Genomic DNA, 27,831 nt, shown 5'->3' on the forward strand with positions numbered 1-27,831 from the left:
TAATTTTAGTCATTGACCGTGCTTACGGTGAGAATTACAGGTTTTACCTTGGTATACGGTTGAGCATATGGTACGAAGGGTGGACGTTACGGGGATTCTTTAACGCATCGATGAAAGCGGCACGGAGAATTTGCATGTTTCACGTTTTTGCAACACGCGAGACGAGCTCGTTTACGCGCACCTATCTCTCTTCTAATCTAAAACGCCCAGGCATCGGGCTGAACTTGTTAGCGCCCAGGGTTATCGTGTTAACGCAGATTCCGTTGCCGCTAAGAGTAGGTAGACGTCAAAGCTTCTTGCAAAATCAACGCGACGATGTATCGGAAATAATTATAAATTTCTCGGGCGTATCTCGCGAGAGAAGAACCGTTATCGAACGTTTTAATTGGAAATGGACGGATGTGCATGGGGACGTACGTGTGGGGTGGAGCACACGGTTCGAGCGGAATAAATCAACGGAATTGGGATATGGCTTGGAAGGTGTCGTAACGACGAGGTGTTTATGGGATTTGGCGAGTGGTGACACTTTGTACCGTGTAGAGGGACCATTGCCCAATGGATTTGAATATGGTAAGAGCTGCGGCAATGCCGAGGAGACTCCCGCGGAGCGAGCGGAGCATTGTTGTGACAGCTCGGTTGACCGTTCTAAGAAGATTGTTAGCAAGTAGGATTTGCATAGAGGATTTACTAAATTAGGGTAGGCGTGCCGGTTCTGGCTGCTTTTGCCGAAATAACGCGCGGCACGCTTACCTTTATTTAGCCTTCCTGTACCTGCGCTGGCTGCACTTAGTAGCTCCGCAGCGGCTCCAACGGCTCCAGCTCGTCGAAGTAATGGTTATGGGGAGCTCTACTGGCATTCCCCAGCCTCTTCTACCAAACGGACTATTATACTATTACACGTTTACTTTGTACCGAGATAGACGCGCAAACTTCTAATTCCAGGCTAGAGAGGAGAAAGAGGATGGTTGCACGATTTCAGTCGGGCTTGGGAGCTTGCATTCGTTTCAACCATGGATTACATCCTTCCTAGAAGTACGTCGACGCACGCGAACCTTTCGTAACGATCTTGCTCGTACTTAGCAGACGTGCGAAAAGTTTCAAGTCCCCTGCATCACGCAATTTGTTAGAATCCACCTGAGTCAACAGTTTTTGCCGCCCTAACCGCAATTACCACTGGTTTACGAGAGCTGTATATCCATTGTAAGTCCCATTATAGAGTCTCGTCGAGGTCCGATTTCTCGGCGATCAGAAATACGAGCTTCTAATGTGAAATAGTTTGTAGCGAGCCGGTGATTTTTGCGGACGTAAAGCGCGTAACGAGTAACGAGTTACGCGCTTATCCTTATCTTGATGTCGACGAGGAGCAAAGCTGGCACATCCGGTCAGTGACCAGCGCCAAGGGACACCGAAACTTTCATGGTCACCCGCATAAATATGCTCGCCTGGTTATAAATAATATGAGATAAGATAGTCATAATTTAAGTGGACTTTACTTATGGCTTATGGCAGAGGGGGGAGCGATGCGTGCTCGTTCAACAGCACGCGGCAGCCAGCAGCCAGCAAGCAACCAGCAGCCGGCAACCAGCCGAGCAGTGGCAGCAACGCGCTACATGGCGACGCCACGAAATATATACGATCGAGCGCGCACGTAACGTTGTTTAAAAAGATTTTCAAACGCGCTCCCCGTCCATCGACGATCCAATCGCTTTTTTAATCCATAATTTCTTATCAAGATAAATTCAACTCTGCCTCTCTATACCTCGACCAGTCCCTCTCGCTCGCTCTCTGCTAATACCTGTCACTGCCCCATGGCAACTGCAAGAATTTTAATTAAAATCCACCGAAAGTCTTAAATTCAAAGCTAATTCTCAGGCCAGGAGCATTTTAATTAAATTAATGTGGCTCGGACGTAGGACGGAAAGATCGATATTCGAGGCTTAGGTCTCCACGATGCTCTTTCATGGCCCAAGTTTAGCGGAATAAGCCGTTTGGCCGAATATGGTACTCCTCGGGAAGGCTCGTTCAATTTCTCAAATAGACACTCGATGCAGCTTTTATCGGGGAGTTTATCGCCGCGACGTAGAAATGTGCGTCAAGTGCGAGCAGCACCGTTATCTAGATTATTCCTGGAGTAATCATAGGGATAGAGAAATGCGTATAATGGCAAAGCGTTTACACAGTCGGCCTCCGACGATTTCATTGTCCCTGCGGTTCAGCAATTTACGGACTATTAAGGCGCAGTCCTACACAGCCTATATGGGACAGCGGATAGCCACGGCGTACCATCCATTATTCATCATCCACTTCTCAAGCTTCGCGCACATATCCTCGCATCCCTCATCGTCATCTCAAATCTCGCCTCTCCGCAGATTTTTCTGTACGACCTCGTCATCTTTCCTAATTAATGTCGAATACATTTCCTCTCTCTCCCTCTCTCTCTCTGTCCGTCTCTCATGCACACACTCTATAGCTTCCAAAAATAAAAATTCTACGAATTATAATGATGGCGCTTCCTGTACGTCATTTCCGAGAAAATAAATTGTAGCAGTTTCTTCGAAGACGCGTGACACGACTTTTAGAGTTCATTAGATAGGGAAATGTACTGAGATTAGATTGTCCGACGAAAAGCGATGGATAACCTCGGTTTGGAGTATAAAGAAAGTGTTTGATGATTTATCCGTCTTGTGGTCATCGCTGCTGTGCTCCAACACATATTATCGCAATAACGGAATTAATTAAATCAAATCGCGAGAGGGTCGTTGGGGAAAGTCTTTCTGACGAGAGAAGGAGTGACGAGTGCTCTCGCAAAGGGGACGTGTCCTCGGAAGGATCGGGGAGGAGTTTGTTAAAAGGATCACGTAGGGAAGAAGCCAAGTTTTTCTCTTAATTCATTAGGAACTGGTTGTACCGTGGAAAAGATGATTTGTTCTCTTCGCACGTTCCACTGGTATTTCAGGATTATCTCGACGAATCGTCGTCGACGTCGATGTGAACGGAATTCCGAGGAGGGTACGAACGGTTTTTCAAAGACTCAATGTGATGCATTTCCTTTTCCCTCGGAGACTTGACCTTGACAGTAACGAAAGGAATGTCGAGGAAGATGGTCCAGAAGCATTAGGAGGGCGGGCTTGGTAAGTCCCGAAGGGTACGGCCCGAAAGTCACTCCCCCTTTTGCTAGTTACCTCCCCCTAGGCCTCTCTCCAAAGACCAGCTATAGCTCTCTTATAAAACCGACCACCGTGAAAAATATCATGGCATCTCTCAGACCAAAGACACTGACCCGGATTCGGCACGGGAGTCTAATAAAGACATTCTTCATTTCTTTTGTATTTAAGCATCCGTTACGATTGTTGTTCCCCCTTTTTTTCTCTATACGCCTCGCTGTCTTCTCTCAAGCGTCGACCCTTCGACGAGTCTCTCTCTTTCTCGGCCTTCTGTCGTTGCACAGCTGACGCGCTTCACCTTTCTCCAGATTGATGGCATAATTTCGTCCGTTTGGGAACGAAACAATTGCGATCGTCCAGAAAGTATAGCTATATATAACCTTGCTCTGTATATTTGTTCCACCAGATGACACGCGGGCTGGAAATTGATGAAACTTTTAGTTTAATTTCAGAAATTTTATATTGATCGCCATAAGGCTATGCTGCACGGTGGTTTTTGACAGCAGCTGGTATATTCCCGCATAGACAATGCTCTCATTATTCTTTCGATTGAGAAAAATCGCAACTTACACCGCGAGCCTGTACAACCTATCCCCGCCCCCTCGCTCACCAACCGATACACGCTCCTCCCCCTACACAGTGGTTCCTACATTTTATTGTCTTTGTATCTTCTTCTTGCCGCCATCTAGATTTACCATGGTTCGCAAACTGTTGAATTGCAAATCTGTGTCGTGCGCTCGCTGTTTTCGCCGCTACGTGCTGCAGTTTCCTCAGCGATCGAGGCGCTACACTGCAAATGCGTTATTCTTATCATCTTATGTGGCTACGATGTCCATGCTTGAGCACCGCTGCTATTAATAAGCCGGCGTAGTCGTTCCTTGCGTAATTCTCAAATCCGTTAGGATTCCCTATCGAGCATTAGAACGAGTACAGTCGTGGAATAATTTCGTTCTAATCCCAAATTTATAGCACAAGATAAATTTTAGATCAAATGTCTGTCGTTCGAAAACGTGAATGCATGGGTATTCGAGGAATTTTTCGGTGATGTAACGATTGTTTTTGTCCGGTTGAATTTTTTCCATGGTCATCTGGGGAGGAAGTTGATCGGCGCCAACGAAAACTGACGCTGCCTGTACAAAAATGGCATCCCCGGTCATCTGCGAGCAGCGAGAGTCCCCTCACGGAATCTTAATGTCGCATTAGCGATACAAAGACCATCAGTGTCTCTATCGAACAGCAAATCATTGTAGGCCCCAAGAATCAATCGTCCTCGTTATTCCTGCAACAGAATTATTCGATTATTCTATATACTTAGAGTTAATGTAACGCCGACAGAATTATATTTTTCACTCGAGGCCCATCGCATTGAATATTTCCTAACAAGACAGCTCTAGACGTAACGAGGACAATTTTTTAAAGTTGGAGAGATTATTTTAAATGTGCAGAAATTAGCGTTAGAAGTAAGAGAGTCGGTAGAATTGAACAATTGTAGGAAGGATCCTGTGCAACGTTCGCATAAGTAACGATCCTCGAGCAATAGATTACCCGCACCCTACCATTAGGTCTAAGTATTTATGGGCTCATTCATTTCGTTTTATGTTTCAATTTGGCCGCATTGATACTTGTTTGTTTACATGTAAGCTACCACTAGCTCATTCAACAGCCTGCTATTTCTAGTCATTCGTCGTTATTATCCTCTTTTGTCATCAAGAATGCCACCTCTCCCCCACTGCATCATTATCCTCTGCATATCTATATTGCTTATTCTTCATACACTCTATATTATACGTTTCGACTGATATTCTAATATTACGCAACTCCACAATCGTTTTCTCCATCGCAGGGTAACAATCACCCAAAATGTCAGAAATGTAAATATACAATTTCGCTTATGGCTTTATTCTTGTCTACAAGTAACTCGTATATTAAGATTATTTTCTTCCGGGGCCTTGCTCGTTAGAGCGGGAGATCCGCATGTTAAGTAAATAACCCATATACGGCACCAAGTGACTGAAAAACATATTTTAAGCGTCTTTTAGTCAATTGAATCACCAAAAAATTTTTATAAGACAACTTTTAGTCAAGTTTACTGTACGAAAAGGTACCGTTCGTCTCGATATACATTATTAATCCTCTTATTCTTTCTCGACTCGATGGCTTACGCGGCGTTTTACCCTCCAAGTACTCTGTACGCACCTCGTAATTATGCGAAGAAGGTCGAGTGATTTTAGTCGGTAGAAAAATAACGCGTGAAATTAATGTTACGTTAATAAGGGGGAATTTTTTGATAACGGTGAAAAATGTGCCTTTATTATAAAACACGCGACGATCGATGGCCAGTGGGCGTTTCGCTGTGGTTGAAGAGGGTGGGGGAAGCGTGTAAATGAGGTAAAATGGTTTCGAGTGTGCCATTAGTGGCGGTGGTGAAGCATCAATTTGAAAATTCACCAGAGTTCGGCAGCTGCGGGCTGCATTTGCCTTTGTGTGGACGCCCCTTAACGTTCGAGGCCCAGCCATGCAATCCCGATCGGTAAGGTAGGCCCCGCGCTAACGTTTTAACGAGTTTTAAACTTGCGTTTAAATAAATTGGTCGCCAATTATGAGAACGTAGAACCTGTCCTCGGCAACCTACTTAACTTCCCCCCACTCCCTCCAAACCCTTAACATCCTTTTTTTACATGCCAATATCGAATCTGCCCGTCTCTCCTTCGCTCTACCGCCGGCAGGTCTGCCGTGGATTTTTATAAAACCTAAATAACCTGCCTGGGCTTATTTATGATATCCTATGATGCATTTTCTTGCTAGGATTGGCCGAGATCACTGTTATTTCTCCCTTCGATCATTCTATCCTCCTTTTGCTAAGTGGTTAATTTGGGCTTCGTCGGAACAAAAAACAAGCTTGGTGGAAATTTTGCCTGGCGAGCAGACTCGAGTCACTCGAGCTTCTTGTCGTGCGTCGGCCAGTAGAGTATCGACAGCGAAAGCTGCAGAAAACTGCAGCTGGCTGTGGCCGCTCAGGTGTTGCGCCAGGAGACCGCCAGATGGCAAAGAGGACATCTTCCATGTCCTTCGAGGGCCTCGTTCTTTAAACTCTGTGATCAATATTACCAATAATACCGATATTTCGCTATAAATTAAATCGTCAACAAGCAACTATGCATATTTCTCTTGAGAAAAATCGATATTTCGGAGCTAGCTGGATTTCCACAATGATTCGTACGAGTAAGCCCGAGACGCTTTTCCTGGAAGTGAACGCAGTTTTTGCGCAATTACAAATAAGGGGAAGCGAGGAAAAAGGTATAACTCGGGGAATTTGCAACAAATTAGATCCATCATCCGGATCGCGCGCGTAAACACCTGCAACGGCCGTTTACTCATTAACGGCGGCTAAGTGTTTAATTACTCTTAATGTCTTCCGTTAGAAAGTATGCTCGAGCTGTTGAGAGAGCGACGTTATATTGTTGCGATTACGGGGATGACCATAATCTAAGTCATATTGGTTTTTTCGCCAACTCTAACGCGTTGGATGAATTTCATTAAATGCATTCGCGTAAAGAGGAATGTCAATGAATATCTATATTTGTGAAATTTTATTGCGTTGACGGAGAAAAACCGCTGGCAGTGAGAACGTCAGTAGTACAATGTAGGTTGACTGGTGTAATTAACACGAGGCCAATGGGAAAACACTTGCTACTGGGGAAAGGAATCAGTTATTCTTCAGGAATTTTTTATCGATCCAACAATTAAGCAGAAGAAGTAGCTTATGCATCCTCTTCTTATACGGCGTGTGATACAGGATTTTTCGCCGGGGCCACCGTGAGTCGGTGAGTCCTCGCTTGGCGTGCCAGTCGTGTAAAAATTATAATAGAAAAACTTTTATGGCTTCGGGGATTCGCTCGATTCGCGGTTTAGGTCCTCTGGAACGATGGCCCCGCACCTGACTGAAAAAATAAGGGGGCGAACGAAATAGTTTGGGATTCCATCTAACGCCATTTTCATCCAGCGGTAGGACCGTACATCACCAGCTTGATCCCAAGAGGTTCGATCCGCGCAAGTAACGACGACGAGAATCTCGCTTATCTGAAATTCCGACGCTAGCTCATGATCGAATATTCATTCCTGGGCTCCCAAGGGGAGTGCGCGGGAGAGGAAGACGGGACTTGCTGTTGGGGAGAGGGGAAAATGGAAGGCGATGAAGCGAGGAGAGAAAGAGAGAGCGAGCGAGAGATGGGAAGAAAAAGGATAAAGGAGAGAAAGGGGTTCGAGTGAACAACAAAATGAGAGTCCGAGCGGTGCGTTGAACCAACGAAGACCAGCGGAGCCAAAGCCACCAAGCGATGAAGAATGGATGCTGGTTTAGCAAGAGTGCAGATTTGCACGGGTGCAATGGCCCCTTCGCGCTTTCGTGTTGTTCGCCTTTTCGTTGCTATAGCTACGCCCCCTAATTCCTTTGCCCCCCTCCAAAATCACCTCTTCGCTTTATTTTTATCTGAAATCCCTCAGGCTAGTGTCCATCATCCATCTTGGCTTCGCCGATCGCTCTTTCCTCCGCCACTCTCACGTACCCTCTTCCTCTCAGCTTTCTTCCTTTTTTACTGCCCCCTAACCCCCTGTCCACAGTCACCAATTTCTCCTGCGAGCGTCTCGGAATTCCGCTCAAAGCAGCCATATCTCAGCCTCAAAAGAATAACGGAGAGACTCCCGGGGCAGATTAATTTTACTTTGAGAGTTTGCGCAAGTAGTGTTTTTCTTGGAATGTGAAAGAAGGGTGGGAGAGGTGGGGGAGGGGGAGAACGTTCAATTTTGGCAAGAATTTTGTCAGGTGCATGTGGGGGGAATGAGTGAAATGGAGAAGGGAAAAGATCATGAAGTCGTCAGGTGGCCGACTCGGTAGCTCGTTGGAGTCCGGTTCTTTGAGAATAGCCCTGGCATTAAATAAACCCCTTTAGTGGTTCGCCGGCTATCTTCGACAGCATTTTAAAAGGGGCATTTAGGCCCATTTTGGCTACCCACACAACCTCAACCCCCTCCGTCCGATACTATCCTGACTCTCTTCACGCCCCCACCATATCTGACACGCGCCCCGTACTATAAGCTTACAGGCCCAGACTTTTACGATTCTGTCCAAGTGGTCATAAAACTCGAGTTTATTGCCGTCATGATTTTCAAGTAAGCGGTCTGCCACCTGTCGGAGCCTCGCTAAGCGAAAAATATCCCAGCATTTCTCATCCTAGTCTCCATCAGCCATTCTTGTCACTTTCTAGTCAACTTAAAATCAAGTCTCGCTCACCGAGAGAAACTTTACATCATATCTTTCGTGGCACGTGCCAGTTTTTTTCCTCCCCCCACAGCGATCTCGCGTACTCCACCGTTCAATCTCTAATCCAGATCCCAACGATGTTAGATATGTGGGAAAGGTTGGCGTATCGAGCATCGAGTAAGCAAGCCGTATAAAATTGGAAAAGGATTAAATAAGGATGTTTTGGTGAATTTGCTGGAGAAGCAGGTGGGTAATACACCCTAAACATTCATAACGGCCAAGGATGGAGGAAGCAAATGGCCATGCGACCGGGCTGAGAGCAGCTTATGATGGGCATTACTCGGCTCGTTATGGAATAATTTACGAGGTGCGAACCGCGGGGGCGATAATCCAGCGACATTTACATCCCAATAAACAGTCCGATACGGCTTGCGACCCGGCACGCTTTTCTTCGCCGACTTTTACGGCGTTTTAATTGTGCTTCCGTCTGTCTAATTGGTCAGTGAAGCACGCACCGCTCGTAAAATCGTTTACGATAAGGCGAAGAAGCGAGGAACGGGCCCGAGCAACCGGTCCTCTTCATCCTGACCGGATCAGCTGTTTCTGGCATTAGTCCACGTTGTTTTTCCCGCTGGAAAGCCAGTGGCCCTCGAAGCGGCAGTCCGGCAATAACGATAATCGCGCTCGAGCTCGTTGATGTTGGTCGTTTGAGCGTCTGAATGGATCTGGCGCGGTTAGTTGGACGTTTCGCCCAGAGGTGCCGCTGCATCCGCTTCTCTCGAGCGAGCGGGACCCTAGAGGGAGGGCGGGGGGAGGTTGGGGGCGCTGTGACTGTGAGTGCCGTGCCAAGAGCGCGAAGCGTCGGCGGCGGACCGTCGAGTGCCGTAGCTGAAACTCTTGTGGGGGGGATGACGGGGCGGCGCTACCCATGCATGGGCGTCGTTCCAACCGGGCACTACTTTCGCCCGGCGGAGGAAGTTTCCAGGCTGGCGCAGCCCGGCGAGCCTGGCACTCGTGACGAATTCAATTCTGATTGGTCCTTAAGCATAACCTACCCCTTACCACCCCGTTTCTTTCCCTCTTCGCTCCCTCATACACATTTCTCGTAGCGTGCTCTCCTTCTTCGCGCTTCCTTATCTTCGCTTTACCCTTCTCTCTCCTCTCTCTCTCTCTCTCTCTCTCACTCCGACTCGCGCCAGTCTTATCTACCGTGGCCCGCGCTACGAATTTAATCTGGCGGCACTTGGCTGAGTTACTGGAGCGTCCGACAGGGGGCGCTGAGGAGGATCGGTGCGGAATAAAGACGGCCTATGTCTTTTCTAATGGTCGCGAGGAAGATGGAGCAAGGGCGATAGAGAGAGAGTGAGAGGCCAAGAGGGTGGATGAACGGTGGAGGGGGAAAGCGAGAAGGGAGGACGTTGGGTGACGAGAGAGCGAGAGAGCTCGCTTATCGTTTGGAGAGGGGCATTGAGTTTGATGAACGAGGACGGAGCTAGCAACGCGATCCTCGTCGGCACGCAGGTCGACGTGTGCGTATCGAAGAGAGACGGCGAGAGAGCGTGAGAGAGCGAGAGGGAGTAGTCGCGAGGGGGTACTCGGTCGGGGGAGAGGAGCGGGAGGAGAGAGACCAGGGGGATGAGCGAGAGCGAGATAGAGGGAAGGGATAGGAGTTGGTGGGAGAGCGAGTGGGTCGGACTGGTGGTTCGACGGAGATGCAGCTAGAGGGGGGTTCCCGGAGACAGAGAGAACTGCTCGGAGTGGGAAAGAGAGGTCTCCGAGCCAACGAGCCAGCAAGAGACGGACGACCGTACAGAGTGGCGGTACACGGGGCGCGAGAAAAGCAGTAGTGTGCCGTGGACCACCGCACTGGCATACCGTGGTTCGTTACGATCCCCTTCGTACCGCATCTTCGTACTGCCCAGTCATCAGCGAACTCGCATTTCGGCCAGTGCTAGTGCAGTAGTGAGATTCCTCGGAGAAAGAGGTAGAGAGGGAGAGAGATAGAGGGAGAGGGAAATAATACACATCTATATTTATTGTATACGGAGAGATAGATAAATAGAGAAAGAGAGGGAGAGAGAGAGAGGTGAAAAGCTATAGACGAAACTGTCAAAGGGGTGAAAGGGTTAAAAGGACGAAGCGGCGCGAATCGGTTTTGATTTGGAATTCTGAGGTGTCCGAGGGAGGTCGCGTGCCGGCCGACTGACCGTCGACGGCGCGCGCGGTTTAACACCGAAAGATAGAAAGAGAGGGAGCCAGAGCCCAAAGGCAGTTTTATAGCCCGTCTTATTACCCGGTTTATTGCGCCGTAACAGTTTAACGATCATCGCCATTTCCACCGAACCGTCGGTCCTCTGCCGGTAGCGGCTACCCATAACAAGCTCGTAAAAGCCTCGCGCGCCATGAGTCCCATTCTCAATTACGAAGCCTCGGCCTACTGACATTGACACTGGGCCCGACCCGGCACCACTACCCAAAACATCCATGAGTTTTACGATCCTTCGGAGGCTTTGACGCTTGTCAAATCTCAGCCGAGAAAGAGCCGAGGAGAAAAAATTCGTGCAAAGGAGACTTTCTCCTGTCAGTGTGCACAATCGTATCGCACTGGTGTTTCCGTATAGAGGTGAGCGCGAACTTTGCGCGGGACTTGCGCGCGCGTGTGTGTGCTCGCTCGTAGGCTATCTGTCGTGAGAGACTCGTCCACTCGAAGAGCAGGAGGAAGCTATTGTCCTGGTAGCTTTCGTGGAAGGGTCCTCGAGCCCCGAGTTTTTTTTTGTGGCGGTGTTTAAGTGCAAGTGATTCAAGATACCCGGAATAATGAACTCGTACTTTGAGCAGAGCGCGGGTGGCTTCTATGGGAGTCACCATCATCAGGCGGGGGCAGCCAGCCAGCACCATGATCCCGCGACAGCAGCCGCTTACAGGAGCTTCCCGCTCGGTCTTGGGATGTCCCCGTACGCATCGACCCAGCACCATCATCACACCTCGTCGTCCCTGGGCATCCACCCTGGCGGCGGTACCAACACGAGACCACCACAGGATTCCCCTTACGATGCCAGTGTCGCGACGGCCTGCAAACTCTACTCGACCACACCGGAAGCCACTGGACACACCACCTCCTCCTACTCCACCACCGCGACGAAGGACTGCAAGCAACAGGATCAAACGGCAGCGCATCAGAATGGATATGCCGCCGTGATAGCCGCTGCAGCGGTCAAGGACGTTTGGCAGTCAACGACCTCCGGTGCAAACAGCCAGAGCAATTCCGTCGTTCGCCCCTCAGCGTGCACCCCCGAGGGCACCAGGATGGCCAGCTATGGCGGTCTCGTGGGCGGCGATCCCGCCTCCAGCCCGGGAAACAACGGATCCTCCAGGTCCCTCACATCCTCCTGGAACACCTGCAGTCTCAACTCATCCGCGAGCCAACCGGTCGCTACCCAACTCCATCAGCAACCCACAGCCAACCATACCTTTTACCCCTGGATGGCTATAGCAGGTGAGTTTACATTCATAAGAGCTCCTGATTATCATAACAGCCACGATGAAATATCGCTCTTCTAAGGGGGGAAGAGAGCGAATATACTCCACGTGCTCCGATGGAAGCAGGCGTGGAGAATCCAGAATCGCGCGCTTCCGATGAATTTGCACCGAGCTCGGCCTCCCGACCGCAGGTATGCCAGGATTTTTGCCAGGCCGACCAGCGGTCAAATTTACTGGCACCATCCGGCAATCCTTCTGACATTGGCCCCTCGTTTTGTTCCCCATCGAAAAAGCGCCAAATCGCTCGCGTATCGCACCACCGCTCCAAACCAATGTAATTTTTCGCCGGTCTATTTGTACGATGATTGAAATACGGCGCGTCCGTCACGCATCCCCGGCGAGATAACGAATTTATAGTTGCACCAGTACTAAAAATATTCCATCGTGCTTGAACGAGCGAGGGCGAACGAATGCCCGGAGCCTGGCCATAACTAACGACGCCGCGTGAAAGCAACGTGCAAAGTGACGCCTCGGCCTGTCACTAATGCGCCTGTATTTGCGGCTGCCAAGACTCTGCCGAGCTATTGTTTGCCCTCGCCTTCTTCCATTCCTTATAAACACTGCTTTTATCCTCTGCTCTATCGGTAAACGAAGAGAGAAAGAGAGAGAGAGAGAGGAAAAAATCGAACTCTCCGGTCTGGTTAAATTGGAAATAAAAATGATTTGCTCCGGGATGTTTATGGGATTGAATATTTTCATGGCGTGCACCTTCAGCGAGAAGTTACGTTTGCAGAATGGAGTCAAGTGCGTGTAAAATCGTTGGGTACGTTGGATGTAATGGGGAGCGTCCAATTGGGGTTCAAGTGCTTTCCCCGTGGCACTCACCCCTCCGGAACCCGAATTCCGGTAGTCAGCTGTTCCTAGCCACTTCTCCGTCGCACCAACGTACTTTCCCGCTATCTCTGGCCCTCTGCTAGATATATAATCACAGTTCTGCAAGGCCTCCGCTCCATCTCACTCTCGGACCCATCCTTTTTCCTTCATTCTTCCACCTTTCACTCCCTCCCCCCTCTCTCTCTCTCTCTCTCTCTCTCTTTCTCTTCCCAGCCGTGCACTTTTTTTTATTTCTCTGTATCCCTGCCCCCTCCCTCCTCGACTCCTCCGCACTTTCAACCTTACTCGCGTCCCATCGCGGCTATCCTCGCAGTTTCGATTCTTTTTTTTCCCCCACCGAGCCTCTCTCTTACCTTTATGCATGCAAAGGTGTAGGGGTTACTTTATGAGGTTACGTGACGTAGATGCCCGTCTGTTCAACCGTACCAACGGGATTCTACTGAATGGATCCTTCTCTTTCTATGCCTCTTCTCCTCTACCTCTCTCTCGCGAGAATCATCCGCCTGGACGAATCGTCTCGTGGAGAACTCTCAACTACATCACAATTATTCTTTGTTTTTATCCAAACGCTTTCCTATAATCGTAAAGCTATACCGTTACATTTCTCCATTTTTCTCAATAATACTCTATATACTGATCTAGAAATGGGCAAATTCATTCACGATTGATTTTTGCATCTTGAACATTTTTCGTTCCATCTTTTAAATTCTTAACTCCAAGAGCTACGGTCATTCATTTCTGCTGAAAAAAAAAAATATCTTTCGAGGAATGGCACCCTATAAAGGGTTATGGAATCTTCTATCTCTCTCAACGATATTCTCGAATTCGTGATGAAGGCCGGTTGAAGAATCTGTATAAAAGATCGATTGTAGTAATCGTTGGAGGATTCGTAGGAATGGCTGGAAGCAATTGATCGAGGTCTGTACACTCGCCGAACAGGTTCTACGTACGCCGATCGAAAGTCGCTGGCTTATTTCGTACTCGGAACGGCAAGTGTTCCTCGCTATTCTCACTATAATTCTACACGCTGGAGAATTTATCGGTTCAACATTAAAGATTACTTCATCGCAGATTAATGTACGCATTAAATAGTATTCAGTCATCGATGATCGGTTCGTAGCTGGAATTATTAGCACCAGAAGTTCTCTCTGTTCTTCCCTCCCTCACTCTCTACCTCTTTATGTCTGTCCATTCCCATCTCTTTTCCTTTCTCTCAGCCTAGCCGCATAAGTTTATTTTATCGCTACGCGTGCGAAAAAGCAATTCGTCTTCAGTTTTGCCACTGCTATAGTGTAGAATATCAGGGGGAAACAATGCTCATGCTTTACGACCAATTGTATATACTCTATCTAACCTATTTCATTTGTTTCAAACAAAAACCAAGGTCACCAATAATCACAAGCTACGAAATTTATTTTGCAATATCAACGCGACGATTTAGACGCACAGAGGATTTCAGTTTTTCTATTTTTGTTCAACGAGTAAAAACTTAGAAAACTGTCGAAAACAAGAAATGTCGAGTTTTGTCGCTTTGTCAGGTTTGATTTATTAGAGAGCAAATTTCGTTTGAGCTTCTACACTGTGATTTACGAGTCTTCCCACGGTATACGTATACGTATATGCAAATGCCTCGAGCTAACAAATTATGTTAGCTTGATTATGTTGTTCTAATCGGACAGCTAAAAGCTATGGCGATTTTATCTGCAACTGCATAATAGTAACAAGCCTACCATTAAGGTCTTTTTTATTACTTCATAAAGCAAACGGCAACAAGACCGAGCTGTCTTGTAATTCCACGATTGGATTATAACAGTAAGCATCAAAAATATTACTGTGGTTTGAACACTCAATCTTTTTTTTCCCAATAACCGACGTCATTAGAATGCCAATTAATGTCAACCGAGATTGTAGAAGTTTCATCGTGCAATATTTTACGAAGGAAGAGCTTCGTTAGAGTGTTTCACAATCCTGGAAACTCATTGCGAAGATTTAGCGCCAGTAAGGAAATACAAAGTCGCTTTGGATCAGTTTCCGTGGGTCTTTCTAAATACACGTGAAATTTATAGGCCGCTCATTGAGGGGCGAGTGGCGTCTATAGGGTAATTAGAGGAGGAGGCTCGGATGCTATCTGGAAACAGGTCGATTCACCCTCGAGGAAAATTGCCTCTTCATGGACAAGAGCAGCGGATAGCAAAAGCTTTTTAAAAGAACATTAAGAGCGCCACGATAAACCAGCAAGATATTTACGAATGTCTTATGCTTGTCTGGGCCTTAACCTTTTGGTGGTACAGCCTTACAATTTTTCTAGTGTGGATGCGTGCTGTAAATTTTACGTTGAACTATCTGGATACATTCTAAGATCTCGAGGGACAATAATTTTAAAAAAAGTTACAGAGGCACCAATATCTTTTATCATTTTCGAGTATTTCATTTTAATAATTGTTTTTAATATTTTTGTAAAATTCCTTATTTGTCTGTATCATATGTTTTACTTGTTTTATTTATATTGGTTTGAAAATTAATCGAAGAATATCCGATCCTTGGAAGACAGATGTGACGCTTGATGTCACGGTCAGATATATGAATACTCGTCGTTGTTTGAGGCTGAGTGAGAAAGATCTTCAAAAATCATTTTTATTGAAATACGAACTATTGGAAAATTATTCAGTGCAAATTAAATGACACGATTAAAATTGTACTGATTTCTCAGTACAATTTTTAAGTGAATTATTACATTTCAATTTTATTATATTTGACAAATGTTTTCTGGAGATACAATTGCAACGATGTGTAATTTTATTACAATTTTTTGACGTGTAATATGAGACTCTTGCTTCTTACCTTCATATATATCAGCTATTTTTTATTAATGCGATACCAATTTTATTATAGGATTAAGAATACTTGCCTGTAACTTTGGTGTCACTACTGTCTTTAATTGGTATACATTTGTATGGGAGAATTTTCTATGGAAGGATTATATAATATGATAATGTTTAGTAATTTTGTTTTTATAGTATTATAACTGTACTCACTTCTGAATGAAAATGCTGAGTCAATTCGAATACACTAAATTCTGAAAAAAGACAAATTTGATCAATAATAATAGGCATATTAGTAGGTTAGGATTGTAGCTGTTAAATAGGTTAAGTGTTAATTTGGCAAGTAATCGAGGCATGTGTCTCTCGCCAAAGTGAATTGTCGGGGCGAGATTTGCATAGGTGATCTCATTAATAAACTGTTGCTTTATGCTTGGCAATAATAGGGATGGATGGTTAACAATGCTTGAGTCGTTGGATGATGTTCCCGCGTAAAAGCCACGTGCTGCCTCCTGCCACTTGAACGGGAATGAGTATGGTGCTGCTCCACGATACGATGTTGCAGTAGGTGTTACGTACCTCTGGGAGCAACCTCGTTCAATATAAACCAGCTACGAACAACGCTGTAACCGTAACGTTGACGTTTACGACGACGAAATCGTGGCTTGGCTCGTTTACCCCTCCTCCACTTGCTACCCCACTTACTTCTATCGCCTCGTTCTCTCGCTCTTTCCACGTCGGTAATGCAGACTCCCACGCTCTCCTGCTTATCGATTCAAACCTTTATGGAACCATCCACCTACGGGACAAAGACATCTTCCTTCGGATAAAATCCTAAATTACCTCTTCCCCTACCTCAGAATTACGATTAATAACTTCCCATTCCAGTCAGGATATCGCATTTTTAAACTCGATAAAAATCGAGATTGGTTTAGCAGAGAGAGAGAGAGAGAGAGAGAGAGAGAGAGAGATTCTTTGTTTTTCCTTTCATTCAGAAATCCTTCATATATATATTGTACACACACACACATATCTATATATACCTGTTGGGTTCTTTACCGGTTCTCTCCGTCCGAAAGGAAACAAACGTTTTGTTGACAAGTCGGTGTTTAACTCGATATCAATATCTATCCCAGTCTTGTACTTTTTTTTTCTAATGGCCAATTTACCACTAACTACTCTCTTATCGTATTTATAGCTTGCATTTATTCGCTTTATCGCTCGATACATTATCTGTGGAGTTTTTATTGCTGTTGTCTGTCAGCGATAATTCTCGAGATGGATTATTCGAGTAGGCCGAGTTTCGGGGTTTCTCGTACTGACGAAACGGCTGATTGCGGAGTTGCGTGCAGGAATAAAGGTGTAGAGGTCACACGCACACAGCCGAAGATCGACCTAAAGAGGCAGCCCCAGCCGTGGCCGGTTGCGCACCGGGTCCTTCTCCATGTGTTGCTGCCCCGGAATGGAGGATGACGTACGAGCCGCTCTGTATGACTTACTACGCCCCCCTACTTCTCCAGCTCCTCCTTCGCTGACAGTACTGTTCATCCAAAAAACATCCAACCCGTGAAATCCTTCTTCCTCGAAAATCCAGTCCTTCGGACACCTTCTTCTTCTCTCTCGTCCTCCCCCTCTTCCTCCTACTCCCACTCCTCAGCCCAAACGACCGGAAACTACAAAGTTCATCCGCAAAAAGATCGCCTGATGATCTATGAAGCGCGTGCAAAGAATTACGGCGATGCTTTTGATTTTATGCCAGTGAAATATACACAGAGCGTTGGCTCGACTGTGCATTAATATTCGTGCAGTGACGTACCGGTTTCCGCATACGAAACTTGGATAATGAAATTAATTGGGATATCGTGGGGACGAGTTGTTTTGCCGGTTGGTCGTTAGGGGGGATCTGGCGGTTGGAGGGGAATGTCGATAAAATCGGATCGGAGATTACCGGCGGGGCAGCCGGTGGAAAAAAAGTAGCGCGCGAAGCGTAATTTTCGTGCGGATCTCCCATCCTCCCGATATAATTTTAGCGTAACCGGTGAAATCGACGCGGCGGACCAATCACGAGCGATCTTCCTTCAAGGTCCCTCTCTACACGTAGCTACCAACGCAAACTCGTGTTTTAATTTAAGAAGAAGCGATTTTGCTGAACGTGCTTCGCGTGCTGTTCTCACCGAGTCCAGCGTGTAATCATTGATCGATGCAATCGCTCACGTCCTGTCTCTGGTCTCTCGCACCTTTTACCGATAACGACCTTAAGCCCGCATGTTTCCGTTCGTTAGATGACAGGTTCGACGCGAAAACTGCGCTCGCCGCGCGACTTTTCTGCCTCGCCTCTCCCAGCGCGATTATCCGACTCGCGTAGCAGCTTCGTTACCCGCCTAATTGCAAAATACTCGAGAAAATCCGCCTCATTTTCCTCCTCCCTACAACCGCCACTCTATTAAATTACTAGTCCTATCCCTCCTTCCCTCCTTCTTTCCCCCCTCCACTCACCCTCCGCAGTACCGAGCACATTGAATTTTATCACCGATACACTCGCTCCGAAGGAGAGACTCGCGCCGCGGCCATCCTGGGAATTACATTTAATTGCTGATATTATTTAGCCGTTCAATTAATATATCGAGCGCCTGTGTTTGGATTAAAAATTACCGGTCGATCGGTGCATGTTGGACACGATTAAAAAACAATTACCCGATGTATATCGGCAAGGAAAAGAGCGTAATTTTAGACGTTTACCCGCTCAGTATTATAGCCGTGTTAGAGCGCGATGCCCGATTAAAGTTCTGATATTGCCGCTGGGCACGCTTTCCAGCCATCGATCGGAAAAATTCTGCAGAACCACGCTTTTCCAGCCTTCTGTACTCAGCAATACAATTTTTACGTGGACACCCGAGGGAGAGGGTATAGGGGAGGGGCGGTTGATTTTTTCCTCTTGGTTTTTTAGCATTATTATTATACACATCAGGGTAGTGGAGAGATCCGAGATGGACAATCCAGAGTTTGATGGACGACCAACTCGCATGATGGTGGGAGTTGGCTTAGCTCGGTGTACGAAGCGACTATCGCTATCTTAACGCTTTTGTAAATTTCAAGCGGTACGAGTTATATCCCGAGTCTAGGATTAATCCTCTCATGCTGTCGTTGTCGCTCTATCAATTAACCAGTGGCTCCTTCTTCCTCTACACCATCAAAGCTACCACCACGACTGTATGCTTTTATATATATATATATATATATACATACCTTAGCAACGGATGTTGCGTGTTAACTGCTGCCTTTTTCAAGCCACCCGCGGTAACACCATGGAATATCGCTGCTTCAAATTATTTCTGCTGTCAACGAGAGGCGACATAAATCGTAATTAGCACCTTTTTACCGGATTTTTAACGACGCTCGCTGATTTTCTTAGGAGGATTGATTTGGCGATGCATCGCGGACAAGTCCTGTGATTGATAAGATCATCGAGGAGGAGGCTCGCGATGATGGTTGAAAGAGGGTAAACTTGACTGGCATGAGTCGGTTGATAGCAAGGCTGGCTATTTGCGCTGATGGTTTTAATTGTTCGTAAGTAAGGCTCGTAAATCTTGGGTCAGGAATGGCGGATCGTGACGAGTAATATTAATTAAAAAGTGGTTCCGAGGTCGTTAACAGAAAACACCTTGTTGTAGCTTCGATAACCCTGGCTGCCAGGCTGTATGGGCTGCCACTAGCTCGAGGCTGAGAGATAATACGTACCTACTTCGGATCGAGCGCGCTTCGTAGGCACGAAGAACGTGTTTAGGTGCTCGACGATCGGAACGACTACAACGCGAGACAAAGGATATCTACCCGTGCCGCCGCCCGCGCTGAGCCGAGGCAAAATAATTGAATCGGAAAGCATCCCCTCCTCCGTATTCACCTCCCAATCCATAGCCCTGCAATATCCCGCCTCGCAAATTAAGATATTCGCTCCACTCGCGCGTTTTCTCTCGAAAAACATTTTCATAGGGTTCTCACCTGAATATATATCATCTACAAATCAAAAACCTTCCACTTTCCTCCAGCTACCTCGAAATTTTTATTGCCCCATTTTTCGCATACAACTCACCATTATTGGATAAAGATATCATTTTACCGGAAATAAATTCCATCAGATAAAGATTGTAAAAGGAATACATTGGCCCACTGGCAATTTAAATAATTACCAAGTCGGACTTCTTAATCCTCTCCATTCGTAATGGCTTCCTTTCTATCCTACTAGGCTGATCATTATTCAGATTTGTTAATTACTTCATAGATCAGACCGTTAGTCAATAAATCTCCTTCATTGATTTAAACTCTTCGTATCGTCGCGTCGTTATTTATGCTCGCACGATCAGTTTCCTTTATACCTAGACGACGCCTTTTCACCGTTCGATAAATTTCCTTTGATCCTATATTATCGCATTAACAGACGAATACAATGTTTCAACAACAATTAGACCATATTGTTGTAACTCAATGAATAGAGTTTTAGACGAGAAGCGATTGGTCGCTGAATGTTCCGGTCTTTTCAACGCGCGACGGGAGCGATGTAATAATATTGTCGCGTGACACGAGAGCGAGAGAAATTACGCGTATGGGGTAAATGTGTTATTTGTATGGTTATTTTTGGGAAATTTTCGTTTAGATTGGTATATGAGATTTTCGTTGGGTCAGTTGGATTCGCAAGAGGTGGAGAGAGTTGCAAGCGTGCATGGGATATTCAATTAATCCGCGACGATGTGAGGTCGATATAGCAAATAGCGTTGGATGTTCATAACTCAGCGCGCAGTTTTACTGGCAGCGAACCTGCCCGTCTGGCTGGATAGGCGGCCATTACGGCCAGCACCTGCCACCCTGACTCTTGCGAGACCCCTGTACAATGCACTGCAGCACCGCCCGTTCCAGACCGTCCCAGGCCGAACGTCCCTTTTTAACTTCAACTGCCCCACTAACGGACCTGTATTCTCATAAGTACCCAATAAACTCACCAGCAATTGCATAAGCTAACGGAAACTGCGCTCTTCTTATATACTCATTTTATACCTGACTTATGACCAGCTTACGCTCTTGAAAATTCACAACGTTTCTTCTCCGCACGATCTATAAACATAATTCACCTTACGCGCACTAAATGTCTATATCGGTGATTAAGTTTCATTAAATATAATCGAGGTGGTGGCTGTAGGGGCAGGTGTCGAACGGTTTACCTGTAAATGAAAAAGGTTAGATGAAATTAGTTTAAGCGGAGATTAAACTTTCCGATAGGATTGGGCGTCTTTTTGCGCAATGAATACATAAGTTGGCACACAGCTTGATTAATACTAGAGGGCCTGTCGATCACGAATTAATACATACGCGATGCGCGCACTCGTTGCATAACGAATCAGCGAACCTCGGAGCACCATCAGCGTGCAGCTTATAATTCATTCAACGGATGCTACTTAATCATTTAACCTAATTGCTCCTATCCCAAAGCCTGTCGAGCATTTCACCACAATTTTCCCCCTTTGCTATTAAATTTACTTCATTTTCCAACTCTAAGAGGAAAACCTGACGATCGATATTGGAAAAAATTCCTCGCCTCTCGGGAATATTGAATTTTCGGCTGGAAAAGTCTGAATAATACCGCGAGGAGGAAGATGGCCGAAGGTATATAGCGTGCTATTAGACTTTCTATAATGAAGCATGGCGCGATAAAATTACTGTTGCTTGCTTACTTATGAAATTCATAAAGGCTGCACGCTCCCATCATTACAGTACTTATGGTGGCGCGTCGTGCTTCAGCCTCGAGAAATCCCTGGGATTAATTTCTTTTTATCGTTATATCTTTTCGCGAAACACGCTCCCTCTAGCTTAATTTGTTCATATAATTTGATAATTCAGGCGCAATTGGTTCATGCACGTTCCGGAATCGAGCATCTCGCGCTGTGGTCGTACGCGGAGAAAAAAAATGGATCGTGCGATTTGGTAGGAGGGTAATAATGTTTCTTGCACCGCGATGGGGAGAGTAAATATTCAGAAAGGCAGATGGAAACGAGTTGGGTGCGAGAGATCAAGGGACTGGGGCGCCGAGTAACATGGATCCTCGTGCCACACGGATTCTCCTCGGTATTTGTGTTCGTGCGTGGGGGCAGTTGCGCAGTAAATCCGCACATCCAGTCATGATCCTTTTCGCGCCAGTAAAAACGTACGATACTCCCGGAGAGAAATTACACATTCGTCACGTGTACGCCACACCATGCAACTGTTTTATCAATATGCGAGTCAAGCGCGTTCAAACGTGTGTGCGAGCCTTGCCAAATCGAGAGGGATAAAACCGTGCGGAAGTAAAAATAATTTCACTTCGCCCGACCGGTAATAATCAGCGATGCTTCGTTCTCTCACAGCTGCTGAAGGTGCTTCAATTTTAATATACAAATATCATAGCTGCCATAGCGGGCCATCGATGAGCGAAAGAATGTTAAATTTATCGCAATTATTCAAACGTAGGAAGGAAAAAAAGTTTCCAGGTGGAACGTTAACTGCGTTACCGACCGAGATTATCCAATCCGATAGCCATGTTTCGTGTTGCGACGGCTGATTGATAAACGGGGCCTTCGATTTATCCCCCGCGATGATATGTAAATGGCGTCAAATTGAAACTAATGGATGCTAAAAAAATTCAGCTCGGCTCGTAATTTACTTTGGCTGGAACTTCCTTTTACTTTCCGTTGTTTCGGAAGCTGTCGCGCTATATCGGGCTTCCCCGTGTGTTGCCGGCCTGACAAGAACATAAATCACGTTTGAGAGTCGGGCAAGTATCCGATCGCGAGCACCGATAAGCGTGCCGATAGCATGACGGAGCTCCGGTTTCTCGCTGCCATTCTCATTACTTATGCATGCATATTTCGAGTATTTCGATCGGGGAATAATACCACGTGAAGCGAAGCGAGGGTGAGAAGATGCTTTTTAAGCGAGCTATAAAAGTTAGGACTGGGTGGTGCAATCCGGTAATCCTAGTAGCCTCGGCCAATAATTGCCAATATCGTTTGTATCCATGATCCAAACTCTTATAGTACTGCCTTGTCGGGAAACAAAAACAGACAAATTGATTACACCACAGCTTGGAAAGCATTAAAGCCATGGAAATGTAGTCTTTTGCACACTTGGGTGCTATATACAATATTTACTCCAATCACCCACTACACGTTTTACGAGAATTCTTTGACCATCTTTACCGATTTTCGAATTATCTCATCTTAAAAATTAATATAGATGTATACTGTGTTTTTTAGCATTTACCTTTGGAAATCGACAGAAATTCGATTTGTCCACTTATCGTTTTGCTAACACTATAGGCACGCTAAGACACGGGTGTACAGGGGAGCCCGAGGCACTGGAAACCTGCTGGAGCAAATAATACTTGAAGCCAGGAGTCTCCGATGAAAGAGAGTCGATCTGGAAATGGATTCCAGCGAGGCGCGTTCATTAGAAGCTCGAGGCTTGTATTTTTATCCTCGGAGCAGGTTTCGTATTCGAGAGATAAAGGGAGAGACAGGAATCGATGCAATTACAGACTCGCGCATTTTGCTTATGAATTTAGCCTTCTGGTCAGTGCAGTGAACGTGAGCGACCGTAATTCGGGCCGTCCGCAATAAAACTGACGAAACGGAGCAGAGGCACGTTCGACCTCGACGAGCACCTCACGGTGCCTCGTCGATTTTCGGGGCCCGACGCCAATAAACGAGGTCTCTTTCAGGCCCTCACGGACCGTTAGCTTTTTTTACGGAAAGAGCCGTAAAGATCCTGGCCTCTCGCGACAATGAGACTAACTGTTACTTCTTCCTTCTCTTCTTCTTCTTCTGCTCCTCCTCCTCCTCCTCTTCCTCCTTCTCCTCTTTTTTCTTCTCTTGCTGCTGTCGACCTCTGACTTTGGCTTAACTTCTCTTCCGGGTCCTTGCGTGCCATCAGTTCGACACGGACGAGCAAAGTCGCGACATCGATCGACTCGTAAATTCCGCTTGCCTTCCGGCCGATTCGACTCCTGAGTTTTATTATGATTTGTTGCCACCTACATCGCGTCATATTTCCCAACTTCGAGGAGCCTCGAAAATTGTCCAATTTTTTGTGCGCGCACGGTGCTCCGTCTCCATTAAGCCAACGAGAAATTCTTCACGGTGACATCCATCAATTACTGGTTCTGAAAATGAGTTAAAAAAAAGCAAGGAAAAAGTGGAGAGAGAAGTATCTTTATTTGGGTGGAACGCTCGGATCGGATTAATGAAAAAGCAGCAGTGGGAGCCGCAGCAGCAGCAGGGAATAACCTCGTATATATACTTGCGGGTGTATAGATGCATCGTGGAGCACACCGGATAATTACTAGGATGAGATGAGTACTGGTATTTGGCCAGTGCAACAAGGAGCGTCGATTTATGAGGAAGGTGTAATCAAAGCGCAGGACAGGAAATTCGATCGTACGAATTTTGCGATGTTAGGACGCCGTCAACGCGGGACTCCGCCCACGATGGATTTACAGCCAGTGAGTTGGCGCGCGAAGCGTGCAAAACGGGTTTCGCGAATCGTACGTTGGGCCGAGAAATCTGCAGAAGAGGAAGAGGAAGAAGTTGGAGAAGGAGGAAGGGGACGAATCTGATGTTGCAGCTTTTCAGTCCTCTTACGTAACGAGGCTGGGTGGTCCAGGGGAAGCTTCGTGTATCTCTCGGAGTGATTGGAGGATAGCGCCATGCCAGTGGATCCTTTCCCAGATCATCCTAGACAACTGAAGACTGCTTTCAAGACTCCCTTTATCGATTCCCCGATACCCATCGGGCTCCCTTATTACGTCTTTGCGATAGGCCAGCTATACGCGACCAAAACACGCATGCACTCGACCCATAACTTACCACGCCATGCCGGACCTGCCGGAATTTTTGATGAATTCTCTCCGCGCTCAACGGCAAAATGGATGTTCTCCTCCCGGCGTATCTAAATCCACCTCTTCTTCCTTCATTCGGAATGCTAGCTCCCATCCATCCATTATCACGCCGAATAATGTTATACCTTGGACAATCCTACGTATTGCCATAGTAACGAAACAAAAAGAACATCCCCCACTTATATTCTTCCTCCAATTGCAATCACAAAACTTTTCCCAAGATTTATGCTATATAGCTTTCCCTTCTCAAACTTTTCGACTCATTCTTTGAAGTTTCGGATTCCTCTGGATTTTTTTGGGAGATGAGTTTTTCGTTTTTCTACTTTTTTCTAGAGAGAGAGAGAGAGAGAGAGAGAGGATGGAAAGAAGAATTCCTGCTGGATACAATGACGGGATAGCGCCCTGTGGTGAGCATCGATTCGAAATTGGTATTCAGGCTGAGGATTGCTCATTACTTACTCCATAGCTGAAATTACACCTCTCATCGGCGTCTCTCACGTTTCTCTCGTCGTTTCCCCCTGTACACACGTATTCTCACTCTCTCTTTCTCCATTCATCCTCGCATGCTAGTTCATTACGCTCTCTCCACTCGCAGTTTCCACATTTTTCTCGTTCAAGTATGTTCGTCTCTCCCCGTCGGCTCTCAATTAAACGATAGCACTTTAATTCCTTTTTTGCACTTTTTCCCCAAATGATCTTCGTCAAGGGTCACCTCCCCTCTCTCTCCCTCTCTCTCCCGCGCTCTTCGCGTCTCTCATAACACGAGAGTACTCATGTAACTGTTAAATAAGGAGGACAATAACGAGGTCGTGGTTTAACCGTGCCTGACCGTTTCTGGCATGAAGATAATACCGACGTCTCCGGTACGGCGGCAAGCTAGCAATTTCCTTGCAAAACTTGAAATTTGTGCGGAACGAAAGTGCTGGGTTTGATGTAAGAGCACAAAAGGGCTTTACGTGTTTCTTTCCTTCTGCTTCTCCCCGCCTCTTTCCAGAATTCATCCTCCTATCTGGACATGGAAGAAATCCGTTGAATTAAAAACGCAGCCAGGGCAAAGCGTGTAAACCAGTTGGCGCGTCCCTTAAAACCGTGTGGTTTTATAGCGACGATCTGTCTTGGGATGTTATAACGAGTTCGTGACTCGACATAATACGATATACCCCTCAACGCATTGGACTCTCGTACGCGATGAAAATCCCGTGGAAAAGGGACCCGGCAATAAAATCCTTTAAGTTCAAAGAGTGAATTTTGCACAATTAATGTTACGTAACGAGCCAAAACATTTGAGCGACAGCGTCGCGTGCAAAAATTCTTGATCGTTCAACGATAAAATGGACTGCGGCTGCGAATATTCCTGAAGAAACTCGACACACGCGACCGCAGAAATTTCTTTGTGTGGAAAAGACAAAACAAGAGAGAGAGAGAGAGAACTAGGGAGAGACGATAGCAACAGAAAGAGTAAAATTCTCGGTTGGATGAGCGAATGGAGGACGAGAAGGAAAAATCGACACTTGATGACAATAATGACGATCATTACGTTAACAACGCCATTATTAATGATAATACATCAGGCGAATTCTCCGTTGAAGATATCTATACGGTAAACGCTTTCACGCATACACGTTCTAACGTTAAGAACGGACAAACTTTTGTGAAAAATTGCACCAAGTGTCGGCTGAAAAATGCTGGATAATTTTGCAATAATCTGCTCGCATCGTCGGTGGTACGCAATTTCAAATGCTTATTTCTGCCAAATTGTGAAAACTTTGTTAAAAGCAGGAAAGAGGCGAGGTTTGATTCACTGGGCAATTGAATTTTTAAAGAGACACGTTGGTTTTGGCAGGGCGAATGAATGAATTTGGAGGAGATAAATTTAACGACGGATTTTCAAAGTTGAGAGTGAATTGAAGGGACGCGTGCGCAGTTTTCAGCCAGGACATCGTGAACACGAGCGTAAACATTGCTAGGAGATATGGGGACAAAGAGTTTGGTGGGGCATTAAGATGGACGGTGCCAATCGTATGCTAATAGAGCCAGCTCTTATTTTCTCTTTTATTACCAGCCAGAGGAGGAGGAAGAGCATGTGTATATATATATATATATATATATATATATATATATAAGGGACCGGAGAACTAACCTACAAACGTTTAGTCGCGCGCCGACCGAAATCAGTCGCCTATCCGCATTATCGGCCTACGTTCCGATCAACTCCAGCAAAATTCATGAGGGAGAGAAAATAATAGACTTCCCCGTCCACTATGATGGCTACAACGGACATAATGGATCTAAGAAATTTCGTTCCTGCCTTGCACACCTTCTCTCTTTGTCAGCTAAAACCTTTCTCCCCTAAGTTATTATAAAAAAAAAAAAAATCCACTGCCAATTTTCTGGAGTTCCTAAAAAAATCTTTATAAACCAGTTGCGAGTACAATTCAAGATTTGGTCAATTTTCTTTAATAAATTTTTGTGCTACTCGAAGCGTTTATGATGTATGGGCGGCCATCGAGAATTTACCAAGAAAACGGCCGCCAATATCGTATCGCGTTACCTCAGGTCGTGATCCCCATTACTTTATTCTAAGGAAATAAGAGAAAATCAACTTATTAGTTTCGCGAAATGCTAAGCGCGATATTCATGGGAAAAATTACTTTTTAAAATGCTTTATTAAACGATAAAATAATTACGGGAAGTTTTGCGCTTAATACGAGTATAATTTGCTGACACCAGCTGTTGGGGCTTGGTAAATGGGAATTTTTAATATTCGATGCCCGTCTGGCCTTCGAGGCTCACTCTAACTATCCCATATACGCGGGGACCATCACAGGAACTTGTTCCTATGGTTTATGGGTCAACAGTGCCGGGCATATATCTATCTGCCCCATGCCTCAGCTTGTATACTTTTTCGATGGTCCTTTTCTACAATTACATCCCATTAAATTCACTCAACATCCAACATTACCATTCGGGCTCATTCTAAATCAATCAAACAATTGTCCGAAAAACAGCGAATTGCGTTAATCATAAAAACTATATCTAAAGTTATTTGGGTATTAGAATTTTTACTTTATCGGTGCATATACATTGCGCTGGATGCTGACTTGTGTCAAGTAAACATTTTTGATAAATTGGTGGGAGAAACGAGCAGTCTCTCTCGGCGCTGGAAGCTATCGAAGTCCATGGGAACTCGTCCATCACTGATTTCCCCCTCCACTTGCCTGACTTCCCTCACTCCGGCGTAAAGGAGGCCCCGGTAAGGCCCATCGTCCAACCGTTTGTTCCACGCAAAGGGAA

General features: G+C 46.0%; 1 protein-coding gene across 3 annotated transcripts in view; it reads left to right on the forward strand.

Annotated features, from left to right (window-relative positions):
* The first annotated feature begins 10,309 nt into the window (after positions 1-10,309).
* Ubx (Ultrabithorax) overlaps positions 10,310-27,831 on the forward strand; it is a 212,123-nt gene continuing 194,601 nt past the window's right edge. For all 3 annotated transcript variants that reach the window (XM_066726512.1, XM_066726511.1, XM_066726513.1), the window contains exon 1: positions 10,310-11,920. In XM_066726512.1, the coding sequence (XP_066582609.1) occupies positions 11,242-11,920 (679 nt within the window). In that variant the 5' untranslated portion in view covers positions 10,310-11,241. The remainder of the gene's footprint in view (positions 11,921-27,831) is intronic.

This window comes from Prorops nasuta, unplaced genomic scaffold (assembly GCF_024137725.1).
Source record: "Prorops nasuta isolate Cenicafe-Biocafe unplaced genomic scaffold, Cenicafe_Pnas_1.2 PNAS00004, whole genome shotgun sequence".
In the NCBI taxonomy this organism is placed as follows: Eukaryota; Metazoa; Arthropoda; class Insecta; order Hymenoptera; family Bethylidae; genus Prorops; species Prorops nasuta.